Source organism: Frieseomelitta varia, unplaced genomic scaffold (assembly GCF_011392965.1).
Source record: "Frieseomelitta varia isolate USP_RPSP 00005682 unplaced genomic scaffold, Fvar_1.2 scaffold_580, whole genome shotgun sequence".
NCBI classification, from domain to species: domain Eukaryota; kingdom Metazoa; phylum Arthropoda; class Insecta; order Hymenoptera; family Apidae; genus Frieseomelitta; species Frieseomelitta varia.
The window spans coordinates 141,662-164,402 of NW_025110346.1; the positions used below are offsets into that span (position 1 = coordinate 141,662).

At 37.6% G+C, this 22,741-nt stretch overlaps 2 protein-coding genes and 1 long non-coding RNA gene across 19 annotated transcripts in view; 1 reads left to right on the forward strand and 2 right to left on the reverse strand.

The window, feature by feature from the left end:
• The window catches only part of LOC122534243, a 5,103-nt gene extending 2,675 nt beyond the window's left edge, over nucleotides 1-2,428 (reverse strand). For both annotated transcript variants that reach the window (XM_043664702.1, XM_043664701.1), the window contains exons 1-2: nucleotides 2,020-2,428; nucleotides 141-657 (exon numbers count right to left, since the gene is read on the reverse strand). In XM_043664702.1, coding sequence (XP_043520637.1) covers nucleotides 141-657; nucleotides 2,020-2,353 — 851 coding nt within the window. In that variant the 5' untranslated portion in view covers nucleotides 2,354-2,428. The remainder of the gene's footprint in view (nucleotides 1-140; nucleotides 658-2,019) is intronic.
• Nucleotides 1-22,741, forward strand: part of LOC122534242 (protein split ends-like) — a 63,198-nt gene that overhangs the window by 31,694 nt on the left and 8,763 nt on the right. The gene's annotated exons all lie outside the window — the stretch shown is intronic.
• Nucleotides 11,515-21,722, reverse strand: LOC122534251. The gene is made up of 3 exons (XR_006307855.1): nucleotides 21,613-21,722; nucleotides 12,078-12,203; nucleotides 11,515-11,591 (listed from the first exon to the last, which is right to left on the reverse strand). It is a non-coding gene; the product is annotated as an uncharacterized LOC122534251 (long non-coding RNA).

Here is a 22,741-nt window from a genome sequence, read left to right on the forward strand (position 1 = left end):
AAAGAAAAAAAAAAAAAAAAAAAAAGAAAAGAAAAGCAAGAAGCAAAAAAACTTTTCAACAATATCCCAGTCCTCGTTTTCTCAACGAGGATCGCTCTACTGCGTTACTCTGAAGCGTAGCCAGAATTGAACGTTCAAACCTATAAGCCGTCGAGCTCTGGGTGCTTTCTTGGACGTTCGAGGTCGGGACGACGGAAACGCCGAGCGGGACGGTCGATTGCATGAGCACCGACGGCTGCAGCTGGGGCAAATGCGGGATACCGATGGACGAGGAGACTGCTGCTGCTGCTGCTGCTGCTGCTGCTGCTGCTCCCGGCGCGGCCGATGAATAAAGAGACGCTGTCGGTGGCCAGCACATACTCGGATCTATCATCAGCCTGTTCGGTATTGGCCTGAGTATGTTGCCGGAGCCTGGCGTCGACGTGGGCATCGAGGTCGATGTCAACGTGGATGTCGGTGGCGCTGGCACCGGCACCGGGATCGGGGTCGGCAATGGCGGCGGTGCCCTCAGCCTGAGCAACGCAGCCCTGCATTGCTCCAGTGCACCCGGCATGTGCAGCAAATGCGTGGCCAATAGCACGCTGTACACGTTGTCCAGTGTCACTTCCAGTCTACCCGTGTACATGTAGTTCAACAAAGGCGCGAACGCTTCACCACCTAGAAATTAGAATTCTCTTCTTCTTTTTTTTTTTTGTTTTTATCTGTTTGTTTAACCACTTGCGCTGACGAAGTCGATTGCGGACCATAACGAGCGACCAGATACACACCGTACGTAACAATTCGTCGTCGGTATGATGCTACTGTGAATCATTGAGAAGTGACAAAATTCATCATTTGTCTTGCCTGGGTTAAAAACTTGAAATACAGTTAAAGCCGAGGAAATATTGCAACTTTGGGGGGAAAAGTCAGTCCAGCGCAAGAGGTTAAAATGAGAAACGTACGATAATCGCTCTGATAATCGTGATTTATTTGAATATATTGAAAATTCAATAGTGGAGGAATTTCCTTCTTGAAAACTCGTTTCTTCAGATTTTCGAATTCTCTGGCGTTTAGTTTGGCTTTTGGTTTGAAAGAAGAGAGACGTACAACGCGATTTTAATTGACTCTGTTTTAAGCGAAATCAAATCGTGGAAACATTTCGTGCGCATTTTCTGCTTGAGCAAGCATCGGACAAAGAATTGGGCATCTTCTCTCGTTTGGAAACTTACTTTCTTGGGATTTTCTTCGAAATCTTTGGCGTTTAGTTTGATTTTTGTTGAAAATAAGAAATACACAGCGCGATATATTGACGCTCTATTTATTAGGAAACTACGAGGAAATCGTAGAGTGCGTTTTCTTAATGAATTCGGCACTTTACTGTGGAAATTTACTTGTTCAGATTTTGCAAATCTTTGGTATTTTATTTGAATACGCTTCGCGATGCCTCGGTAGCTTCATTTTCGAAAAAATTGTACGAAAACTGGAGCATCTTCTGTTTGACAAGCATCCAACATTGAAAAAAATTCGATGGAAGATTACTCATAATTCTCAAAAAGTTTGGAAATTTACTTCAGATCTTTTAAATCTTCGGCGTTCAGTTTGGTTTCTGTTTCAAACGAAACAATTGTACAACATTTTACATTCTGATTTTGATATTTTACTCCATTCTTGAAGTTTATCGTGTCATTTGAAAAACTAAAACTGTTCGTACGAAATTCGACGAAAATTCAGAAAGAAAAAACCTTTCTCTTCTTCGGACTTTACGTAGAAATACAAGACGATTTGCATCATTATTGATCAGAGCTTTCAGCAGCTCTGCGTGAAAACTAACAGCTTGTCCTCAGCTTATGCGAGCAGAAAATTCGATTCGAAATATCAACTCGTTCAAAGAATTACTTCGCCTCGTTGAAAATAAATTCTCCTCAATTTGAAAGCACGTTTCTTCTTTCTAAAATCGTCGAGAGACGGGCTTGCAACCACGCACAACAACACAGTTCATAGATTTCAAACCGATTCAGAGGAATTCTTGACAATATTTACCAATGGACGAAACCGAGACAGACGTGACAGGCTGCCGCGTTGATTGCCCCGACAAATTGGTAGTGGTTACCGCGATGGCAGTTGCCGGCATGTTACCGCACGACGTGACATTCGCGTTAACACCTTGACTGGGAGGTGTTGCCGACGCGCTAGTCAGCAGAGCTTTCAAATAGCCGCTGTGAGCAGCCAGAACACCCTTGTGAGCGACAAACTGGTGCTCACCTTCGTTCCCGACTCTCACCACCGTGTCCGGTGGCGACAACGTCTCTTGGAGCCGCGAATAATTGTCTGGCGTAACGCTGTCACCGAACCAAGCTCTGTACAAGCTATACATATCGTACGATATCTCCAGCTGTACACCAGTTACGTACGATCTAGCAATCGGCGCGCGTGGACATTGTGTACTGTCGTAAACAGTTAAAGGTAATTCACACTCGTGGCTGTTTTCGCGGTTACGACGACCAGCAACACGCGAGAAAAATCCACGTTGGCCTTTAAATTTCCTCCTTCGTTCCTGCGTTCGTCAAAACCTTGTCCCCTTCTTCGATTCTTCGAGTAACATTCGAATTCGAATGAAGTTCCAAACTCGAAATCTCGTGCCGCGAGCACAATTTTCGATTCGATCCTCGGTCTCGTTTCCCTCTCGATCTCCACGATCGTGTTTTTCGGTGAGCCTCGTTCTTCGATTCTAATTCTCCCACGTTCGATGAAAATTCATTATTTCACGGCTCCGTTCGTTTCCATCGCAGTCAATTCCCTCCCCCCCCCCCTCCCCTCCCGAACGAATTCTTCAAATTGCAAATCAATTGCAAACTATCCTTTCACTATCCTCCCCCTCCTCCTTTCCCGCGCTCGTGTCTCCCCCCCGCTCTCAACAGATTCTCGTCGAAGCGATCGTCGAAGCGAGCACGAGCCTTCGATCCGTGTCCACGAAATTTTCTCGGACCGGCGACGACAGGAATGATATGCAATATAATACCGTGTGGTAATGGTGAAACGCGCGAGGTCGAAGTGGTAACAACCAGCGTGTGTCGCGATTGCCCGTGATTTGAACGCCAGGAGTCGGTTCTCGCCGGAGTCGGTCTCGCGCCACACCACGCCACCACCGTTGCCGTTCGCTCGTAGATTCGGCTGGTTTTTCGACGAGGTGTTCTACCGCCCTTCGCGCTTCCTCCTCCAGACGGCTGCTATCAGCCAGTCCCTGTGCAGCTCACCCCAACCCCCGGCCAGCGGAGAACCGCCCCCGACGAGCCGAGATTGGCGATGTTGGCTCGATTACTGGCAGGGTTGCACGTGCGCCTGGTGTGTGTTTACCGTGTCGAGGATTGTACCCCTTCAGGCTTCTTTCCTCGGTTCCTCGTTTCCTCCCCTACCTCTCTCTCCACTTCCTCCTCTTTCTTCTTCCGTTTCTTTTCCGCTCGCGGCCTCTCGACACCGCGGGGGGGAACCAACGCCAACCTCCCTCTGTTTCTTTCTTCCCACCCTCCCCAAAAAAACCTGCATTTTGGCACCGTGTTCTTTTTTTTTCTCTCTCTCTCTCTCTCTCTTTCTCTTCCTTCTTTTTAGACGCTTCTTCCTCGCTTCTCTCCCCGTTTTTCCACTTTTCGGCGGTTCCCTCCTCTTCGTTTTGCCTCGTTGCACTGCGCAGCGCCGGGTAAAAAATGGCAAAGGATCCGCGCAGCGTTGGTTTTCGGAGGTGTTACTATTGACAGGCGCGAATAAACGAGAGTTTCGTTTTTTTGGGGGGGAGGGGGAGGGGAGGGGAGGGAGGAGGAGAAGCGATGTTGTCTTGTAAATATCGACTTCGAACGTTTCAGGATTCGAGACGATTTTTTTTTTCTTCTTCCTCTTTTCGTTTTGTTACCGTGGAAATTCGTTTTGGTTGTTGTTGAAGACGCTTTTAAGGACGGGAGACGCGAATTTCGCGTCTTTCAGTTTTCAACTGTTGCGGACGGGGAACTCTATTTTGCATTATAAGAGACAGGCAAAAAATATATATATATTTTTATTGTATAATATTATGTATAATATATCGTACTGTATAATATTTTGTATAATATACTGTACTGTATAACATTATGTATAATATATAATTATATAGCAAAAAATATATATATACAATTTATATTATATAATATTATGTATAATATATAATTATATATAATTATATTATAATGTTATATAATTTTTCAAGAAGTAGGGAAATTGTTTTCCTAACATACCACACCAAGAAACGTTACCCAGAGGTATTTTCATTCTCTTCAATAAAATACCTCTAAAATGTAAAATAATTAATAATTTTAATTATTGATAAAATAATACACTTGTTGAATGCTATACATTCTCTTGAACCCTTCCAATCATATAATAATTAAATAATTAAATAATTCGAAAAATGCGAGGACAATGCAGGCTATGTTTGTCAGAGCATACCGTCCTCAATGTGTCAATATAAATATATTAAAATAAATAACAATTAAAATCTAAAATGCATAGTAAATAGATTCTTAAATATTACTGTAAAAAATATATAGTAACATTTAAGAATATTTTATCAATGTGAATTAGAGAAGTGCATATATGCATTGTACAAAGTTTTCTTGTTGCTTGAAAAATTTGGCGGTCCCTGAGAGCAGGTTGGGTGCGCCGAGTGCGGTTTGCAATGTGTTAAAAACTGCTCTCGAAGTACTACTGTTGGCGCCTATACTTCACTTCGGCTCGGCGAGACGAAAGACGCCTGTGGACGGTCATTTCACACTACTCGAATCGAATCAAAGACGTCTACATTTTTACATTTAATGGAACGAGAAATTTTACAGGAACACAGCTCAAGTAGAACATACGTATGCCATAATCTAAACTTAAACTAAATATTTCAATTCAACCCCAGAATAAATCGTTTTAAAGGCTAGGACCTTTTGTATCTTGTTTCTAAGACTTCAAACTACTATTTGAAACAAAAAAGACTTCAAACTACTATTAAAACAACAAGAAAAAACGAAAGAAATCGATTTTTTGAAAATTTCACACTGTCCCCTTGATAACTCGATGAAACTTTATCTTAAAATTGTATCTCGTTGCGAGAGCTTACTGTTAGACAATTGACGTGAACAATTCTAAACTATTTCCACGTTGTAGCGCGATTATTTCACCAAGTACCAACGTTCCTTTTTGAAAGATGAATCCCCTGATAAATAATCGAGTCAATTTCGAATCGGGGAAAAGTCCCATGTTCAGTGTCCTCTTCAGCGAAGAAAGAAAAAAAGAAAATACAAGATTCGCTCAAGAAGAAAGAAAAGAAAATATAAAAAGATGTAATTTTTTGGGAGGAGGAGGGATGGTACTGTTGTTAGATTGTCACATCGACATCACATAGAGAGGGAAGGGGATGAGAAAGGATGAAGGGAAAGAGAAAAAGCAGAAAAAAGGAGAATTATATTCGCGGCCACGATTCGAATGGCGCGAAACGCGCGGAAGCTTTGTTTTTTCTCCTTCCAACCATCGTTCTGCGTTCCGTGGATCGACGTACACCCCCGTATTTCTATTTCTCTATTTCTCGTGTGGTGGTGTAAATAAAGGAGAAAAGGAACCCGGGGATCGGTTTGTTAATTCAATTAGTTTCATGAATGTCGATGTGGTTTTGTTTTTTCTTTCGCTAGGAGTCGACTAGCCAGGCGATGCGATTGGTGATCGTGGAACCATTGAAACAGTCGTGTTGTTGTGTTTTAGATCGTAAATTCAGTGTCGATCGATTGTCATCGTTCGATGCTGCTAAACGCTCTCGTCTAACTAAAGTCTTCTTACCAATTAAACTGTTTCTTTTTGGTGAATTTAACCCTCAGGTTTCTTGATCGATCGAAAATCAAACCACTTCTCTATCGATTGAAGATTCATCCCTTGCGCTGGCAACTGATTGCGGACCATAACGAGTGACCGAATCGTACACATTAATTTGTCGTTTTCTTCTTTAGAACTCGTCGGTATGACATCACTGGATAGAAATTATTGAGAAGTAATAAATTTATTATTTATTTTGCCTATTTTGTTTTACTTGAATATATAATTTTATTTATTGTAACATGTTATGTTATGATATATATAATATGTTATAACATAACCTATGTTATGCCCTATATTCTAGTTAAATACATTGACATTTAGTGTGTTTATTGTTAAATTATATTACAGATTAAAGCTGTATTAACTTTTAAATAAAATAAAATTTTCTACAGTGTCGGAAAACGACATTATTTCTAGGTATTCTTAACCACTTGCGCTGGCAACTGATTCGCGGACCATAACGAATCGTACACAATAATTCGTCGATATATCACTGGATAGAAATTATTGACAAGTAATAAATTTATTATTTGTTTTGCCTGCGTTATACTTAAATATACTTAAAACTGACAAAAAGTTATCGACGTGTGTGGCACGTCATTCCAGCGCAAGACGTTAACTATATTGATTGCGGACCATAACGAGTGACTGAACCGTATAGAATAATTTGTCGCTTTCTTTTTGAGCTCGTCGGTATGACATCAATGGATAGAAATGATTGAGCAGTAATAAATTTATTATTTGTTTTGCCTATTTTGTTTTACTCGAATATATAATTTTACTTATTATAACATGTTATGTTATGATATATAATATATGATATATAATATAACATAACCTATGTTATGCCTAACATAACCTATATTCTAGTTAAATACATTGACATTTAGTGTGTTTAAATGTTAAATTATATTACAGATTAAAGCTGTTTTAAATAAAATACAATCTTTTACAGTATCAGAAAACGAAATTACTTAAACAAGTATCCTTAATCACTTGCGTTGGCAACTGATTCGCGGACCATAACGAGTGACCGTATACAATAATTTGTCGCTTTCTTTTTGAGCTCGTCGATATGTTATCAGTGGATAGAAATGATTAAGCAGTAATAAGTTTATTATTTGTTTTGCCTATTTTGTTTTAAACATATAATTTTACTTATTATAACATGTTATGCTATAATATATAATATGTTATAACATAACTTACACTTAGTCAAAAAAGTCTCCGTACAGTACCATATTTGAATTTTAACTATGTATAATTAAAAAAATTATTTTCGTTATGAAAATTTTCGAAGTATTATTTAAAAATTGCTTGCTTCCATTAACCAGTATACGTAAACTTATGCAAATTTTGCAATCCGTTTTTGCTGTACTCAAGTTTTGAATTCAAATTGAATAGGAAATGCGCCAAATAAGTACACTGTCATGAAAGTTCGTGTTTTCAATGAGCCAATCGAAAAACTCAAGTCATACGAGTCATAGTTATATATTCCTTCAGTTTTGTATTAGCAAGGAAAAGGTACGTTTAATGAGAAATTCCCTGTCGCGGCCATACTGCCATACTGTCGCATTAATTCAAATATGGTTGAGAGTCATCGATCTATATCTATATTGTACAATATAATACTGCATTGAAACTCAAGGTACAACAGTTTGTATTTAACGTTTATGTGAGATGCCCGAGTGTCAAGTACTCGAAGTGTTTTTTCTAAAATCGATCGTCGAACCATCCTCTGACCAGATACGCCTATTTGAATTAACACGGCACGATTGTTCGGTGATTAGAGTGCCTTCAGAGTCGAAAAGCCTAGATGAAGAGCCGCGTGTTCCTCCTCAAGAACGTTCTTTCCGGGATGCGTCTTTTGCCTGTTTCCCTTTCTCTTTCTCTCTCTCCCTTTTCCTCTCCTCCCTCCTCTCTCTCTCTGTGTTTCACTCCTCGTTGGTTTCTCTATCCGTTGGCTGCTCTCTGATGTTTTTCATCAAATTAACTCGCTGCTACGAGTACTCTTTCTCCGCGGTGTTTGCATAATATCGTTTATAATTCAGGTTGCGCTGAAATTCCACTTTATTCCGCCTGGTGGCCCGTATACGTACAGGTCGCTCGTTTGCTCGCTCTCTTCGCTTTTTCGACCCTTGGCCATCACCCTTTTCTATATCGATTCGATATATCATCTTGCTCTTTCGTTCTCTGCACGCCGCCAGGCCCCCTTTCCTTTCGTTATTACGATTTTAGAATTGGAGAACGAGACGGAGAATAATATATATATATATATAAAATTTAAAATAATATATATATATAATAACTTAATATTTATATATAATAATACATATAATTATATATAATTTTATATAATTATATTTATATATAATTTTATAATTTTATAAAATAAAGTAAGATAACGACAATTTTATAAAATCTACATATGAGAGACGAGGACAAGTATAAACGCAAGAATACTGCCCCTTGTGTTTCCTTGCCTTTGTGTACGATAGAGTTCACCTACAGAGAATTAAGGTTAAAATGAAAATTAAGCTAACAGTTTCTCGGCGTACATCTTTCTACAGAGAATATCAAGCTGTATCGATTAACGGAGTAAAAAAAAAAAAAAAATGGACGCGACCTTGAGATGACCTTGACGATCTCTTCAGCTACAAAAAAGCTATTACTGTCATATTAAATAATGGCTGCCTCTATACTAAACACAAACTCCTTTCATATTTCCAAAAAAAAAAAAAACCCGAAAATATTGAAAGTGATCAAGTTATGCGAGTCACCCCGTGTACATTATCAAACGTTTGCCGACAAAAGATACAAATTTAACATTCAAGCGGCTTCGACATTCGAAAGTTTCCTGAACTCTGTCTGTTTTCGGCCTGTCAAGTCACTCTGCATGATTAAAACAAGCATGGAACTCGACAAATAACAAAGATTCGCCGTGAATAACGGGGAAACAAGGGGCCGTATAACACAGCCGTTGAAGTTAATCGTGGGTCATCGTAACCAGGGTGGCGTTGGAACAGTCGCGGTTCCGGGCAAGAATGCGTCGCCACCAATTCAGAACGGGACATGGCGATTACACACATTTCCCAGGGGGCCTCCAGCTTCAAACTGGAGTTAACAGAAGCGGAGTTCCCTCTACCGCCCCTTCCCCACTTCGTTTCCTCCTCCTCTATCGCCGTCCCCTTTATCCCATCGGTTGTATCTCCATCGAAAAGCAACAACCACCACCGGTAATCGTCGTTTGCGTAGCTATTAGCATCATTGTCATTGTTGATAATAATACTGTCTGATTAACGTGATACCACCACCCACGATCTCTCTCTGAAGACGGTCTCTATTAGAGAATTCTCAACTCTCGTCGATGGGATTTTTCCCCCGAGTTTCAGATTCGTTAAGTTTTATTAATATTCTTCGGAGTCTTTTGTTCATATTTAATATTTTATAACGGCTCGATTTATTACGATTTTTTGTAATTTTAATTTATTTTACCAATCTATCAATTCTAATTTGATTTATTACAATTTATTATATTTTAAGTGGAATTTATAATATTCAAACAAATTGGGTGCACAAATTGGGAAATACTTGGTCCTAACACTGGAACTGAAAATTATAAAGTGGTCGAAACGGTCAGTTTATAATTTTCATTTTAGATGAATTTATTTTACGTAAAATAATTTAGTAAATTTCTAGAGATTTCAAGTAGAAGATCGTGCACTCTATCCTTCTTTTTACCTTAATGTCCGAGGTGAAGATTGCCTTGATCCTCGGCAAATTTCAGTGTTAGAGCACGATCATGAGAGAAGGAAGTTTCCTCCGAAAATTTTTACCTCTTCTCGAGTTAACACTTCTCGAGTGCCGCGTCTAGCAAATTTGATAAATGTCGAGTTTCTGCTTTGCGCTTTAACTTCTTCGTTCTAACTTATTTTTGTATATTTTCGATACAAATAAAATTATTTCTTCGTCGTACAGTGTATTTTCTCGTTTCAATGTCCATTCACTCGGAAAATTTAAAAAAATATTTATATAAATAAAATATATAAAATATATAAAAATATATAAAATATACTAAAATATATATAATTTCAAACTTACCATTTCTGACACACGCGGCCATTTTGGAATAGTTGAACGTTCCCTTCCTTTCTAACCTTGTATCATCTTGTATACAATCGCACAGTAGATGGATCGTTTTCTACAAATTTTACCAAATTTACTACCCGGTTACTTACTTGCGTCCACGCGAACTTTTCAAGTCTTTCGTCAGTCAATCGCCTTCTCTCTCCCTCCCCTCCCCCCACAGTTGGTATGCCACGGTCCTCGAATCCGCGTTTCCGCGTCTACGCGAGCTGTTAGTTAAATTGTCAAGCGGACTCGGCGACAAAGTACTCCCGGTGAAACTGATCGCCGCTTCAATTGACAGAATCGAAATTCACCGCGGTGGAAAGGAAGGAAATAGCTGGTTCGGGCTGGCGCAACGTATAATCGGGAGCAGAAGTGTACACATTGGAGAGGTCGGTATCGCTCTCCCCGGATCCCGGGGAGACGAGAAAGAACGCTCTCGCGGTTTAATGCTCCGAGCTCGGTCGAGACAAGCTGAGCAAACACTTTTCGCGATATTAACAGGATCCGTACGGGCTTTCTGCGGCTTCTCTTCACCGCTTCCGCCATCATTCTCTCTCTCTCTCTCTCTCCTCTCTCTCTATCCCCTCCATTTCTCCCACCTTCTCTCTCTCTCTCTCTCTCTCTCTCTTCATCCCCTATCTGTATCCCGAACGTGTTTCGTTCGAACTTGCTTCCTCCCCCCAACGTTCCCCTGTTTTGTCTCTCTCTTTCGCTCTCTGGCCCCTCGCAGATAGGCTATTTCACTTGTAATGAAATAAATACTCACCTGCTCAGAAATTCACTTATTCTTTCTTTGCGTTTCATCGACCCATATGGTGGTGGTGGTGGTGGTGGTGGCGGCTCGGTACCGAGAGACCGGCCTCTCCTCTCCCTCCTGCTTCTAATTTTAATGGGGTTCTATGTAATTGGCAAAGAAATTGAATTTCAGGTTGTATAAAAGGTTTTGCGATGGGATTTGCGAAGTTTTTAACGGGTCGGCCGGGAGAACCCTTTGGTTGGGAGATACCCGCGACCGTTGACTCGAGAAACACGTGCATACATTCTCGGTCGTAGCATCAAAAATGCATCGAATCGAATGTCAATCAAACGAACGTTCGTCCGCTACATCGATTTTTCGTCAACATTAACACTAGAACTACTAGAGATGGTGAAAATAATTTTTGTTAAACATATTATAGACGTAAAACAGTGTATTTTCAGTGATTTGAATGATTTTTCTTATAAAGTACATAAATAAAAGCTTGTATATATTTTATTATATTTTTATTATATTTTATTATATTATAGCTTGTATTATATTTGACAAGTTTTCTATTTTTTTCTTTTTCTTCTTGATAATTTTACGCAGAAGCTATCTCATGTCACCGGTTATTAATCTAAATAAACTTCAGTGTACTTTATTTATACAGAATGAATTTAAATTTTGTATATCTCTATATATATATATATATATATATGTATATGTTATTTTATACATATAATATATTTTAGTAATTTTTTTTGGTATGATAAACTATTCACTTACGTGTACAACAGGTTTTGCAAATTTGCCATTTTTGGAAGTCTAACTGTCTTCTGATAAACTATCAATTTCCACGTCACTACAATATATTTCAAAAATTACTCGAACAATCAATAAAACGTCTGCATATATAATTCATTGAAAAGTTCTTCACCGTCATGATTGAAATTTTTGTAATACCTAAATTGCGATAAAAACATCAATAGAAATGATATTTTTTTCTGTAATAAAGTGAACACTAGAACAATTTCGCAGTATCCTGTATTACCCTGAGTGTCAAAAATTGAAATATACTGCTCACAAAAATTAGGAGATATTTCAGAATATGAAACGAAATAAAAAAAAGAGGCATTTGATTTTTTTTTCTTTTTAATTAAACAAGAAAGCAAGGAGAGAGCTCGCTTTTCTGATGTTCTTGTTTAATAAAAAGAAAAAAAGATCAAATGCTTGCTTCTTTTATCGCTTCACATTCATTTCGAAATTATCCCCCAATTTTTGTGATCAGTGTAGTTAATGCAGATACAAAACAGGAATTAACTCGCAACTGGTCAATGTGTTGTAATACCTCTGATGATGCTCAAATTCTGTGCCTCGGTCGTTGGTAGTTCTAGTGTCGCGAAGTGAAAATTTGTGTCCAAATGAATCGTCATCATCGGTCATCATCATCGTCATTCGAACGAACGATAATCATCTGTGGACAGAGGGTGCCCTATCTTTTGAACATCGGCCGTCGCTGGTGTCGCTAATGACGTCGTATAAATATAAACGAACTACCCTCGAATAAACGCGTCGTCTGCACAGGTAAATTTGTAATCGTAGGCAGTGGCAGTGGCCATAGCAAATGGGTAGGAAAATTAAATGGCTGTGTGGAAACTGGTGATCTCGTGTCGGTGTGTAGCTAGTTACAGTGAGAGTATGTGTGCGAGAGAGAGAAAGAGAGAGAGAGAGAGAGAGAGAAAGAGAGAGAGAGAGAGAGAGAAAGTCGTAGCCATGAGGGGGATGATGGCAACATTTTGGTTCGAGAGTGGAGACTTTTGGTGTTGGTGGTGGTGGTGGTGGTGGTGGTGGGAGCTTCATCGTTGGGCCGAAAGGCTGAGGGCGCGCGCGCGCGTACTCTTGACGCGAGCTAATTAGCGTCTTGATTTACTTAATCCCAATTAATGCCTTTAGCTGCAGAGCAACACACAGCCGTCGTGTTCCTGTGTGCATTAGACGGTTGGCAAAGCGAGAGAACCGGAGGAGAGAGAAGGAGAGGAATGGAGAGAGTGGGAGTGTGGTTAAATTCGACGGCGAGAGCCATGGCCGCGTTTTCGTTGTGCAAATAATGGATTATCTACGTATGGATACACATCGTGCACCGTTAATATAGCTTGCTGCATGTGCTCTAATTGTCTATAAGTGCACATATATATATATATATATATATTTAAACATCGATTATATTTAAGATGTAATGATTCCTTTAACCTGTCACGTAACGTCGAGTATCTTTTGTCCCAAAATTGCAATATTTCCACAGTTTTAAGTATATTGAAGCACAACCCAGGCAAAACAAATAATAAATTTATTACTTCTCAATAATTCAGTAATATTATACTGACGAGCACGAAAAGAAAGCGACGAATCTATTATATACGGTGTTTGGTCACTCGTTATGGTCCGCAATCAGTTGTCAGCGCAAGTGGTTAACCTCTTGCGCTGGAATGACGTGCCACGCACGTCGAGAACTTTTTGTCCCAAAATTGCAATATTTCCACAGTTTTAAGTATATTGAAGCACAACCCAGGCAAAACAAATGATAAATTTATTTACTTCTCAATAATTTATATCCAGTGATATACCGACGAGTTCTAAAGAAAAAAAAAAGCGACAAATCTATTATATACGGTATTTGGTCACTCGTTATGGTCCGCAATCAGTTGCCAGCGCAAGTGGTTGAGGATGCAAGTAATGTCGTTTTCCGACACTGTAGAAAATTTCATTTTATTGAAAAGTTAATAACAGCTTTAATCTGTAATATAATTTAACAATGAACACACTAAATGCCAATGTATTTAACTAGAATAGGCATAACATAGGTTGTGTTATAACATATTATATATTATATATTACAGCATAACATGTTATAATAAGTAAAATTATATATTCAAGTAAAAGAAAATAGGCAAAATAAATAATAAATTACTTCTCGATAATTTCTATTCTTATCCAGTGATACATCGTATCGTCGAGTTCAAAAAGAAAGCGACGAATTATTATATACGGTGTTTGGTCACTCGTTATGGTCCGCAATCAGTTGTCAGCGCAAGTTGAAAAAGGAAAAAAAAAGAAAAGCGAGCCATCGCTATTCTTATCCCCGCGCGAATTACTTCCACGTTTCTGCACATGAAAAGTTAGTCGAAGGCCGTCCGTCGTGTACAATCAACGAATTAAAAGGATTAATCGAATAAAAAGGAAACGCTCTTCCCTTTTACCGAGGCTAACGAATTTTTGTTTACGAGATATTCTGCAAGAACAGCGTTTGTACATCATTAAAACGTGCTGCACCGAGCACACACACACACACGCACGCACGCACACACACACACACGCACGCACGCACACACACATGTGGTCAAACACACGATCTACGATCGAATCATTTTAAACACGCGCATACATATATACATATATTTACCCACGGAACCCATTCCATAAAGTTCTCCAATTTGAAGATTTTATTCCGTTATACCCCAGACTCTCCCTCCCCCCGCGTTATAATTCATCGACTTTTCATCGCAGGAATAAAATAATCGACGCCACGTACGTGCACACGCGTACACGTCTGCGTAACCATTCGTTTTAATGAAAAATACAGTTAAACCGGCGTGGCGGCTCCCCCACCTCCCATATATTGGATTATAGAAAAATGAATTCTCGTTATTTCCCCGCGATATTACGATTGATGTAACTCGGTTGTATTATTACATGTTTGACGATTCCTTGGTCCCCGATTCGTTGGCTCGCGAAAAACCACCGCACATATTTGCTTTTAATCATTTTTGTTCGGGACGCGGACCGTTATGTAATCTCATAAATACGTAAATAAAAAAACGCGTCGTTTCGATGCCTTCCGGCGAAACGCTGGGCGCAAACACAGAAGAAGAGAACCAAAACCCCTCCTCTACCTACCCCCTTAACCGCTTTCGATTATTCATTTTGATTTCTATGCCCCTTCTCTGGGATACGGATCTGTTCGTCGAAACGCGTAGAGTTTGAAAGACCTCGAGCTTTGGCCATCGTTTTGGAAATGATGAAAGATCCGCCGACACATTCTATTCGAATATCTTGACAACTGTCTCGGCGTTTAATTCGCAACTAGCGGTAATTTACGAATATTAAGCATTTCCGGCGCTTTAGGGAGAAATTTTTTTAACGAATATTTATTGATAAAATTTTCAGACGATGCTACAAAAAAAGAAAAACAATTATAAATATTACTGTTGACTGTGATTGACGATGATGATGATAAATATTGTACGTCGATGATATATAAATAATAAACTCTTAAATAATATAGTTTATAAATAATATAGTTTACTATAAACTTTTAAATAATATAGTTTATAAATAATATAGTTTACTATAAACTTTTAAATAATATAGTTTATAAATAATAAACTATATATATTATTTTGTATACGTGAACATGTAGGGGAATATTGGACAATATTATACTTATTTATTTGGGAAAGTTAGTAAGAGATAATTCACTCGTTTGATAGAGTTGCCGACGTATTTGAGTGTACAATATTACAGGAAAGCGATTTATTGAAAAAAATCTCTCGATTGTACATTGGTGTTTCGCGAAAACCAGGCCACCTGAATTATATCCTCTCTATTACAGTACGTAAAATCGTTTCTTAACTTGTAACTGGATGGGAGGAACTATCTTTTTAAAAATATCATTTTCTAATATTTTTTGTTGTTGATGCAATTTAATGTTATAGACGAGGCAACTTACCTAACTAACTTATCATATGGATCGTAGAATGATTTATTGATATTTCGAAACACAGTAGCTCTTTATACCTTGACGAGTCCTTTTGAAACAAAACTTTCTCAAAATTTTTTTTCTTAACATTTACCCAAACTACTGTTACTTTGCTTCTTGGCACGTTTCGCTCAGTTTCGTTCGCCGAAAGAAAAATTGAAGGGTTAAATGCTAAACAGGGTGTGAGCTAAAACACTAAAATGACGATGTTGACTCATGACAAATGAAAGATCCCGTGAGCGAGGTAAACTGGCTGTTTGCTTCACTTAGCTTAGTACGTGGTTAAAGACATTTGCTTGAGCCAGGTTAATCGTGCTTTCTTCTCGTGCTTAATTCCCAGTCATAATGAATAAACGGGCAATGTTCCCCGTATTTGCTGTTACGCGTGGTACACACGTACACGCGAACGGCCGAAATCAAAGGGAATATTTTATTAACGCACGTAGTCAGTTGCTGGATGCACATAGGGGACACGTGTAATAATGCTCACTTGTTGGTTTAACCCATTATCCGACCCTTGCAACGCAGACATTTGAATCGTCGATACACATCCGCCCGTTTCGTGTGAGAACAAAAGAAATTGAATCGCGTTGTTTAATCCTCCCCTCTATAATTCATTTTGGAAATTGAGTGCACTGCTGCGTACTTCGGAATTTTCACGAGAATTCAGTGTCTTTTGTCTTTTAACGTTGGAACTACCAAACTGGTCAGACTGACCAATTTGTAATTTTCTATGGAAATTTTAGATACTCTCTTGATACTCGAGTGACTTTCGATAAAATGTATCGATAGGAGCTTGTGTTCTTTATTGTATTGTCAACTTTTCCCTGTACCTTGCTACAAATATTACACTTTAGTAGTTCTAGTGTTAATCTCTACATCAGTGACGTGCAATCTTTTAAAGGGCCAAATCTCTCTCACTTGTTCAGTAACTGCTTATGCAAACGGTAAAGTGGCAAGAACAGAAATATATAAAACAAGCCAAGAAATCATCTCCTACTACAATAAGTCCGTAATTTTAAATTTAATTTTTTAATTTAATAAAATCAGTTTCTTTTTATTAAAAAAAAGGAGTAGGTGGAAAAGAAATTCTTGGCCCATCCTGTAGATGCTTGTCAAAACAGTGTGCTTCTATGTCGTTTTCACGCATTTGTAACTGAGATAATTTAATTTTGTTATACAAATGATATGATTGAAGAGTTCTATAAACCACAAGTTGTGCACTACTGAATTATATATTCTTGATTCCGTTGCCTCGCGATTTTCTTCAGTAAACGTTACTTTAATCATAACATGTCAGACATAAACGCTTCCACTTTCTATCTGTAAACGAGTTTTCCTATAATTTCCCAAATTATTGGCTCTCTGTTTTCTTGAATGTTGTCGTCCTACTTTGCTGAAATTTTTCCCGATACATATACAAAAAGATCTCCTTGTATCTTGCTCCTTCGACTTCAGAAAGAAACGGAAATTACACGCGTGGCCGGAGTTAAAGATGGATAAATGAAATGGAGAGGAAAGGGTTGCAGGTAGGGGAGAGAATGGTGTACGGGGCTGTAGCTCTCTTGTGATACCCCTCGTAAAATATTCAAGATATACTCCTTGTCGTCGCTCTGTTTCGAGCCAGCTTAATTAGCACGTAGCTAATGTCTCTCATTTCGCCGGCGCTTTCTTTTCTTTCTCCCTCCCTCCCATTTTCTTTTCTTCTTTTTTTACTCTTTTCCCATTCTTGCTTTCTCTCTCTCTCTCTCTCTCTCTCTCTCTCTCTCTCTCTCTCTCTCTCTCTCTCTCTCTCTCTCTCTCTCGCTTCTCTCTTCCCTTTCCACCTTTCGATCTATCGTTTGAACAAGCTCGACGGCATTCTTCCGATTGTGGTCTTTGTTTCTCGCGGCCTTGAATGCTTCGAACGAAGAAAAATAGTTTAGCGCGAAATGTCAGCTGTCCTCTGTACTCTACGTTCGTTTTACGAGCATTATTTTATCATACGACTCGATGTACTAGCTCTACTACTAGTTGAAGACTACTAGTCCGAGACGAACGATCAACCACTTGGCAACTGATTGCGGACCATAACGAGTGATCGAACCATATACACTGATTTCTTTTTCTTTAGAACTCGTCGGTATGATATCACTGGATAGAAATTATTGAGAAGTAATAAATTTATTACTTGTTTTGCCTGGGTTACACTTAAATATACTTAAAACTGTGGAAATATTGCAATTTTGGGACAAAAAGTTCTCGACGTGCGTGGCACGTCATTCCAGCACAAGAGGTTAACCACTTGCGCTAACAAGTGATTGCGGACCATAACGAGTGACCGAACCATATACAATAATTTGTCGCTTTCTTTTTCTTTAGAACTCGTCGGTATGATATCACTGGATAGAAATTATTGAGAAGTAATAAATTTATTACTTGTTTTGCCTGGGTTGCACTTAAATATACTTAAAACTGTGGAAATATTGCAATTTTGGGACAAAAAGTTCTCGACGTGCGTGGCACGTCATTCCAGCGCAAGAAGTTAAAGTGAAATTTATTGGATGTTGGAAGGCCATTATATGAGGTTGATCTCTTTGCAAAATGGAGACAATTTTTCATGTATTATTTTGCCATTCTGTTGATATACTATTCATAATAAATTTTCGAAGCTCGATCTTTTTGAAAATGAAGACTTTAACGAACAAATTTTATTCTTTCTTAGAGGGGAAACTTTGATCTTCAAAATTGATGATGGATCCAGTCACGAGAAGAATTTTTTTTACAATTTTTTTAATTTCCCTGGAAAATGATTTTCGAGAAAGACGAAAGTGTCGCGTTTCGAAACGGGAACCAGTTGATTGTCATCCGATCCATTTTTTATACAAAATCACATCGTTCATCAGTTCAAATCGTCGACGATTTTGTTATTAGTACAATTACACTCTTTTCACTGTACATTACGAGAAACACTCAACTGTATTGAAACCAAAGTAAAAAAACAACAATTTACATTTCGAATGTATATATGTGAAATCGAATGTCAAAAATCACCGAAAATCTTTTCCCCAAAGTCACATAACATATAACTACCTCCATACGCGCCAACACACGCCTAAGTTCACCTTTTGTTTATGTACGCTAATACGCCCATGCGTTGAATTAACGGGGGCGGTATAACGAATTTGAGAAATTTACCAAAAAAAATTGTCGGGAAATAAATTTTGATATCGCTTTCTCGTTTAAAAATTAAAAAAAAAAGAAAGAAAAAAACAGCTGATAATTAAAATGGTATGAAAGTATACAACGCAGCGCACCGTGAATTATTTCATTACAATTATCGAGGATTTTGCAATGGTTCGAAGTGATCTGCGAGCTTTCGTTATGTCGAACTACGATGATGCCACGCAACTAACTCTCTGGTGGCCTGTCACACGGTGTACTCGTGTCTTTCGGAACACGGGAGAAAATTATTGTTGACGCAGAACTACCGGTGCTACTGTGTACAGATGTATCACACCGGATACCAGCCAAGAGAAGGCGGAAGGGACGGTGGTGGCCAACGCGCGAGAGGAAGAATTGTCTACCGAGCAATCATATAAACGCCACGCGAGAATATTCGCGACACTGATTGGCAGCTATTCCCCCGCGGGCAGAGAAATTGCTTCTCATAATTTAGCCGTTCCGCATGCGATCCAAATGGGCCAATTTTACGAAATAAATTACGATTCTGGATAGAATCGATCGGTTAATTGTCCCCGTATCGTCGTTAAAAATTCGATTCGAACTGAGTCTTTCTGGTTATTTTTATTATTACTATTATTATTATTATTATTATTATTATTATTATTATTATTATTATTATTATTATTATTACTGTTGTTTATTTCGTTCACATTTTTCGTTTATAAGGCGTGTTAAAATCTTATCTACGGATGACGCTGTCTGGCGTCAAATTGAATACTGAATAACTATCTGTTATGATTGACCGTCATAGTTTACCTCAGTCGCAGTTATGATTTCAGTATACGCAGAAGCGATGAAATAGAAAATTATTTCAACGCCATATCGTACTAAACAGAATTATTGATTTCTCAATGTTAAATTTTTTTCTACGGATTAAATTTTCATTTCTGCGATTATATTGTGAGATATAACTTTTTTGTGAAATTTCTTTCTGTGCATTTCGTGAAAACAAAAGAATAATAACTTTATATATATATATATATATATATATATATATATATATTAATTATAAAAATAAAATTTTTTAAAAAAGTTAAAATTTTCTTAAAATTGAAATTAAACAGAATCAAATTAAAAACAAAACCCAAAATAAATATTTTTATAACAAAATATTTATAAATTTTTAATAAATTTAAAATTAAAAATAATTTTTCTTAATGATAAAAGCATTTAATAAAAAATTAGCGTATACATTTTCTTCTCGATTTCTTGGCGATAGAAAATCAACGTTATGCCCCCCCCCCCCTCCGTCGATAACAAATGTTTTTTGCAAGTAATAAACGAACGATTCCTGGAGATTCGTAAATGTTTTGTGATTTACAGTAGCAAGGAATACCTCTTTCGCTTGTACAAGCAAAACGATACTTAAGAGAGGTTTTATGTAAAGATAGGTTCGAAGTTGAATAAATTTTTATTAACGGAGTTTCGAATCCGAAACTTTGTAAGATCTCGAAACTTGAACTGCCGATTTTATTTTAACATCTAATTCGAATTCTTGTTTCACAACATTTAAACCCTTTCTTGATCTAACCTATTTCTTTTATTTCTTTTTTTTTTGTCAGCTATATATATTGAAAAATAATTTCTTTAGATTTGGATTTTGTATCATCATTCCAGAATTGGAGGTCGATCTGCTTGTAGTTTTGAAAATAAAATGTGCATCTTCGAGATACACGTTGGATCAAACATTCTTCATTCACGCTGCAAATTCTTTTTTACTCGTTGATTTTTATACTTTCTCTTGTCTGAAGACAGGAGAGAGAAAACTCAAATCTTTTCTCTTTCGAGAAAAAGTACGAAGTTTCGAAATTCTGGAAACTCGAAGCTTCCTCGAAGCTTTCGTGTAAACCACCCCTTTTAGTTTTACGTAAATTTACCAACGGTTTAGGTTAGGTTTCGTTCAGTCTTCCACAGTAACTTATTTAGTAACGAGTGTCTTTACTTTTATCACTTATTATTTTTCACATGTTCGTATCTATTATAATTACCGATCAGACCGAAAAAAACACAATTAAGCAAAACATATTATTTATTATGCACGAGAAAAAGATAATAGAATTGTGTCTGGTGAAGTCGCGTCCACAAGTAACGAGAGAGAAAATACGTAAGTAAAACAACATCGCGAGTTGTAAATTAGCTTATTAATGTAGCTTTAATTGTCTATCATACCGAGCACTGTCAATTTATTTGATTGATGTACACAATACAAAACTAACAAAACGCCACGACCGCGATACTAGAAATTAATAATTATCGCAAACGTTGTCATTCGCGAATTGATTAATCACGTCACACTCGCAACGGAAAATATATCGATACCTGACAAATAAACGACACCAAGGTTAAGTGTTTCGAATCATTACCGAGTCATGTATTTCGTAAATGTTAAATAAATTTGCATCCGTCGATTGGTGAACGTTTGAAGTGTATTATTATTATTTCGATTATCGCTCGATTCGTTTCACGTGATATACAAGATAGGTGTAAGCTTTAAATTATAAAATAAAATAGTGTTTCTTTTGTAAGATATTTTTTGACTAACTACAAAGTTATTACAATGCATTAGTATCTCATTTATCAACTTTACGATCAGTGAAATTAATCGTCGAAAAATCGGCGATTGATTTAATCGTCAGTCACTGAAAAAAAAAAATTAATATTCGAAAAACGATTGATTTAATCTAATAATAGCATTAATCGTCAATTAGCACGATCATCTCGACGTGTGTACTATGTGGATTTCTTAATGTAATACAAACAATTTTCCATTTGACGTAATTTCGAAAATATTTCTCTGACTGGAGAACCCGCCGTCGTTAATTTATGGTTTATTGCAACTTACTCGTGGCTGTACTGCTCGTACGTGGTCGAGTGTATCTTCTGGTGTGAGAGTATTCAAAGGTGTGTTTTTAACTACACAGCGATAAGAACTCTGAACTTGTCTCGTCTAACCGAAAGTGAAACTTCAACTTGTCAAAATGAGAGTATTTTACTTGGCGGTACGAATTCTTCGCGTATCGATTACTCGGTTTGTAAATTATAGAGATTCTTCTTCGTTGAAAACTGTAACGTTTCCGATCGATGTGAAAATTGTAACGTTTCTGATTCGTCGATTATTCGATGAGAGTTGCAACGTTTCTGGAGCGCGGCCGTTCGCGAGCTTGTTTTCATTAGAACTAGTTCGATCTATCTAGCCAATCAGATTCGAAGGACGAGCCGGTTAATTGCTCTGCCGTAGGTCGTTTGAAAACGGTGAAATTAAAGCACCGATGAAACGATTGATGCCAACATAACAAACGCGCGGATCAGCGACCGTCTTAACCTACGCCATGACATTCCGAGCTGTGATCTAGTAAACATTAAAGGTAAACATTCGAAAGAATAATGGTAATGTAAACTAGACCGCAACATGATTCAGAGCGCAAGAATGTTTAATATTCTGACAATGGTAAAAAGTAACAAAAATCGCTTAACAAAGTATTCTGTATTCATTCTAATACAGAATACTCTAGGGTTCTTCGGTCTGGGACATAACCTTAAAATTTAAAATTTTCTGTATGAGAAATAGCGAAGAAAAAGAAGATTAAACAAAGGTAGTTGAGACTGCGTATCTATTATTTCTACTCACGTTACTCACAATCAAATGTCTACGATATAATTTATGTTGTAGCGATGAATAATAAGACAACAAGGTAATTATTTGAAATTGGACGTCTTTGTATATAAAAATCTTAATAATAAGTCTATATTTTCCAGCAGTAATGGTAACATTTTTCCAATTATGGAAAATATTTTTTTAGAGCTGGTAGATATTGCTGACGTGCATAAAGCAAGTTTCAGATGTTCAATCAAGTTAAAACATATTCCTGGTTTATTACACTGTCGAGAGGTATAGGCTGCAAGCCTAATTTAAACTTATTTTGAACTCCTTCAAAATTTGTTAAATAAACAAACAGTGATAAAAAGAACTT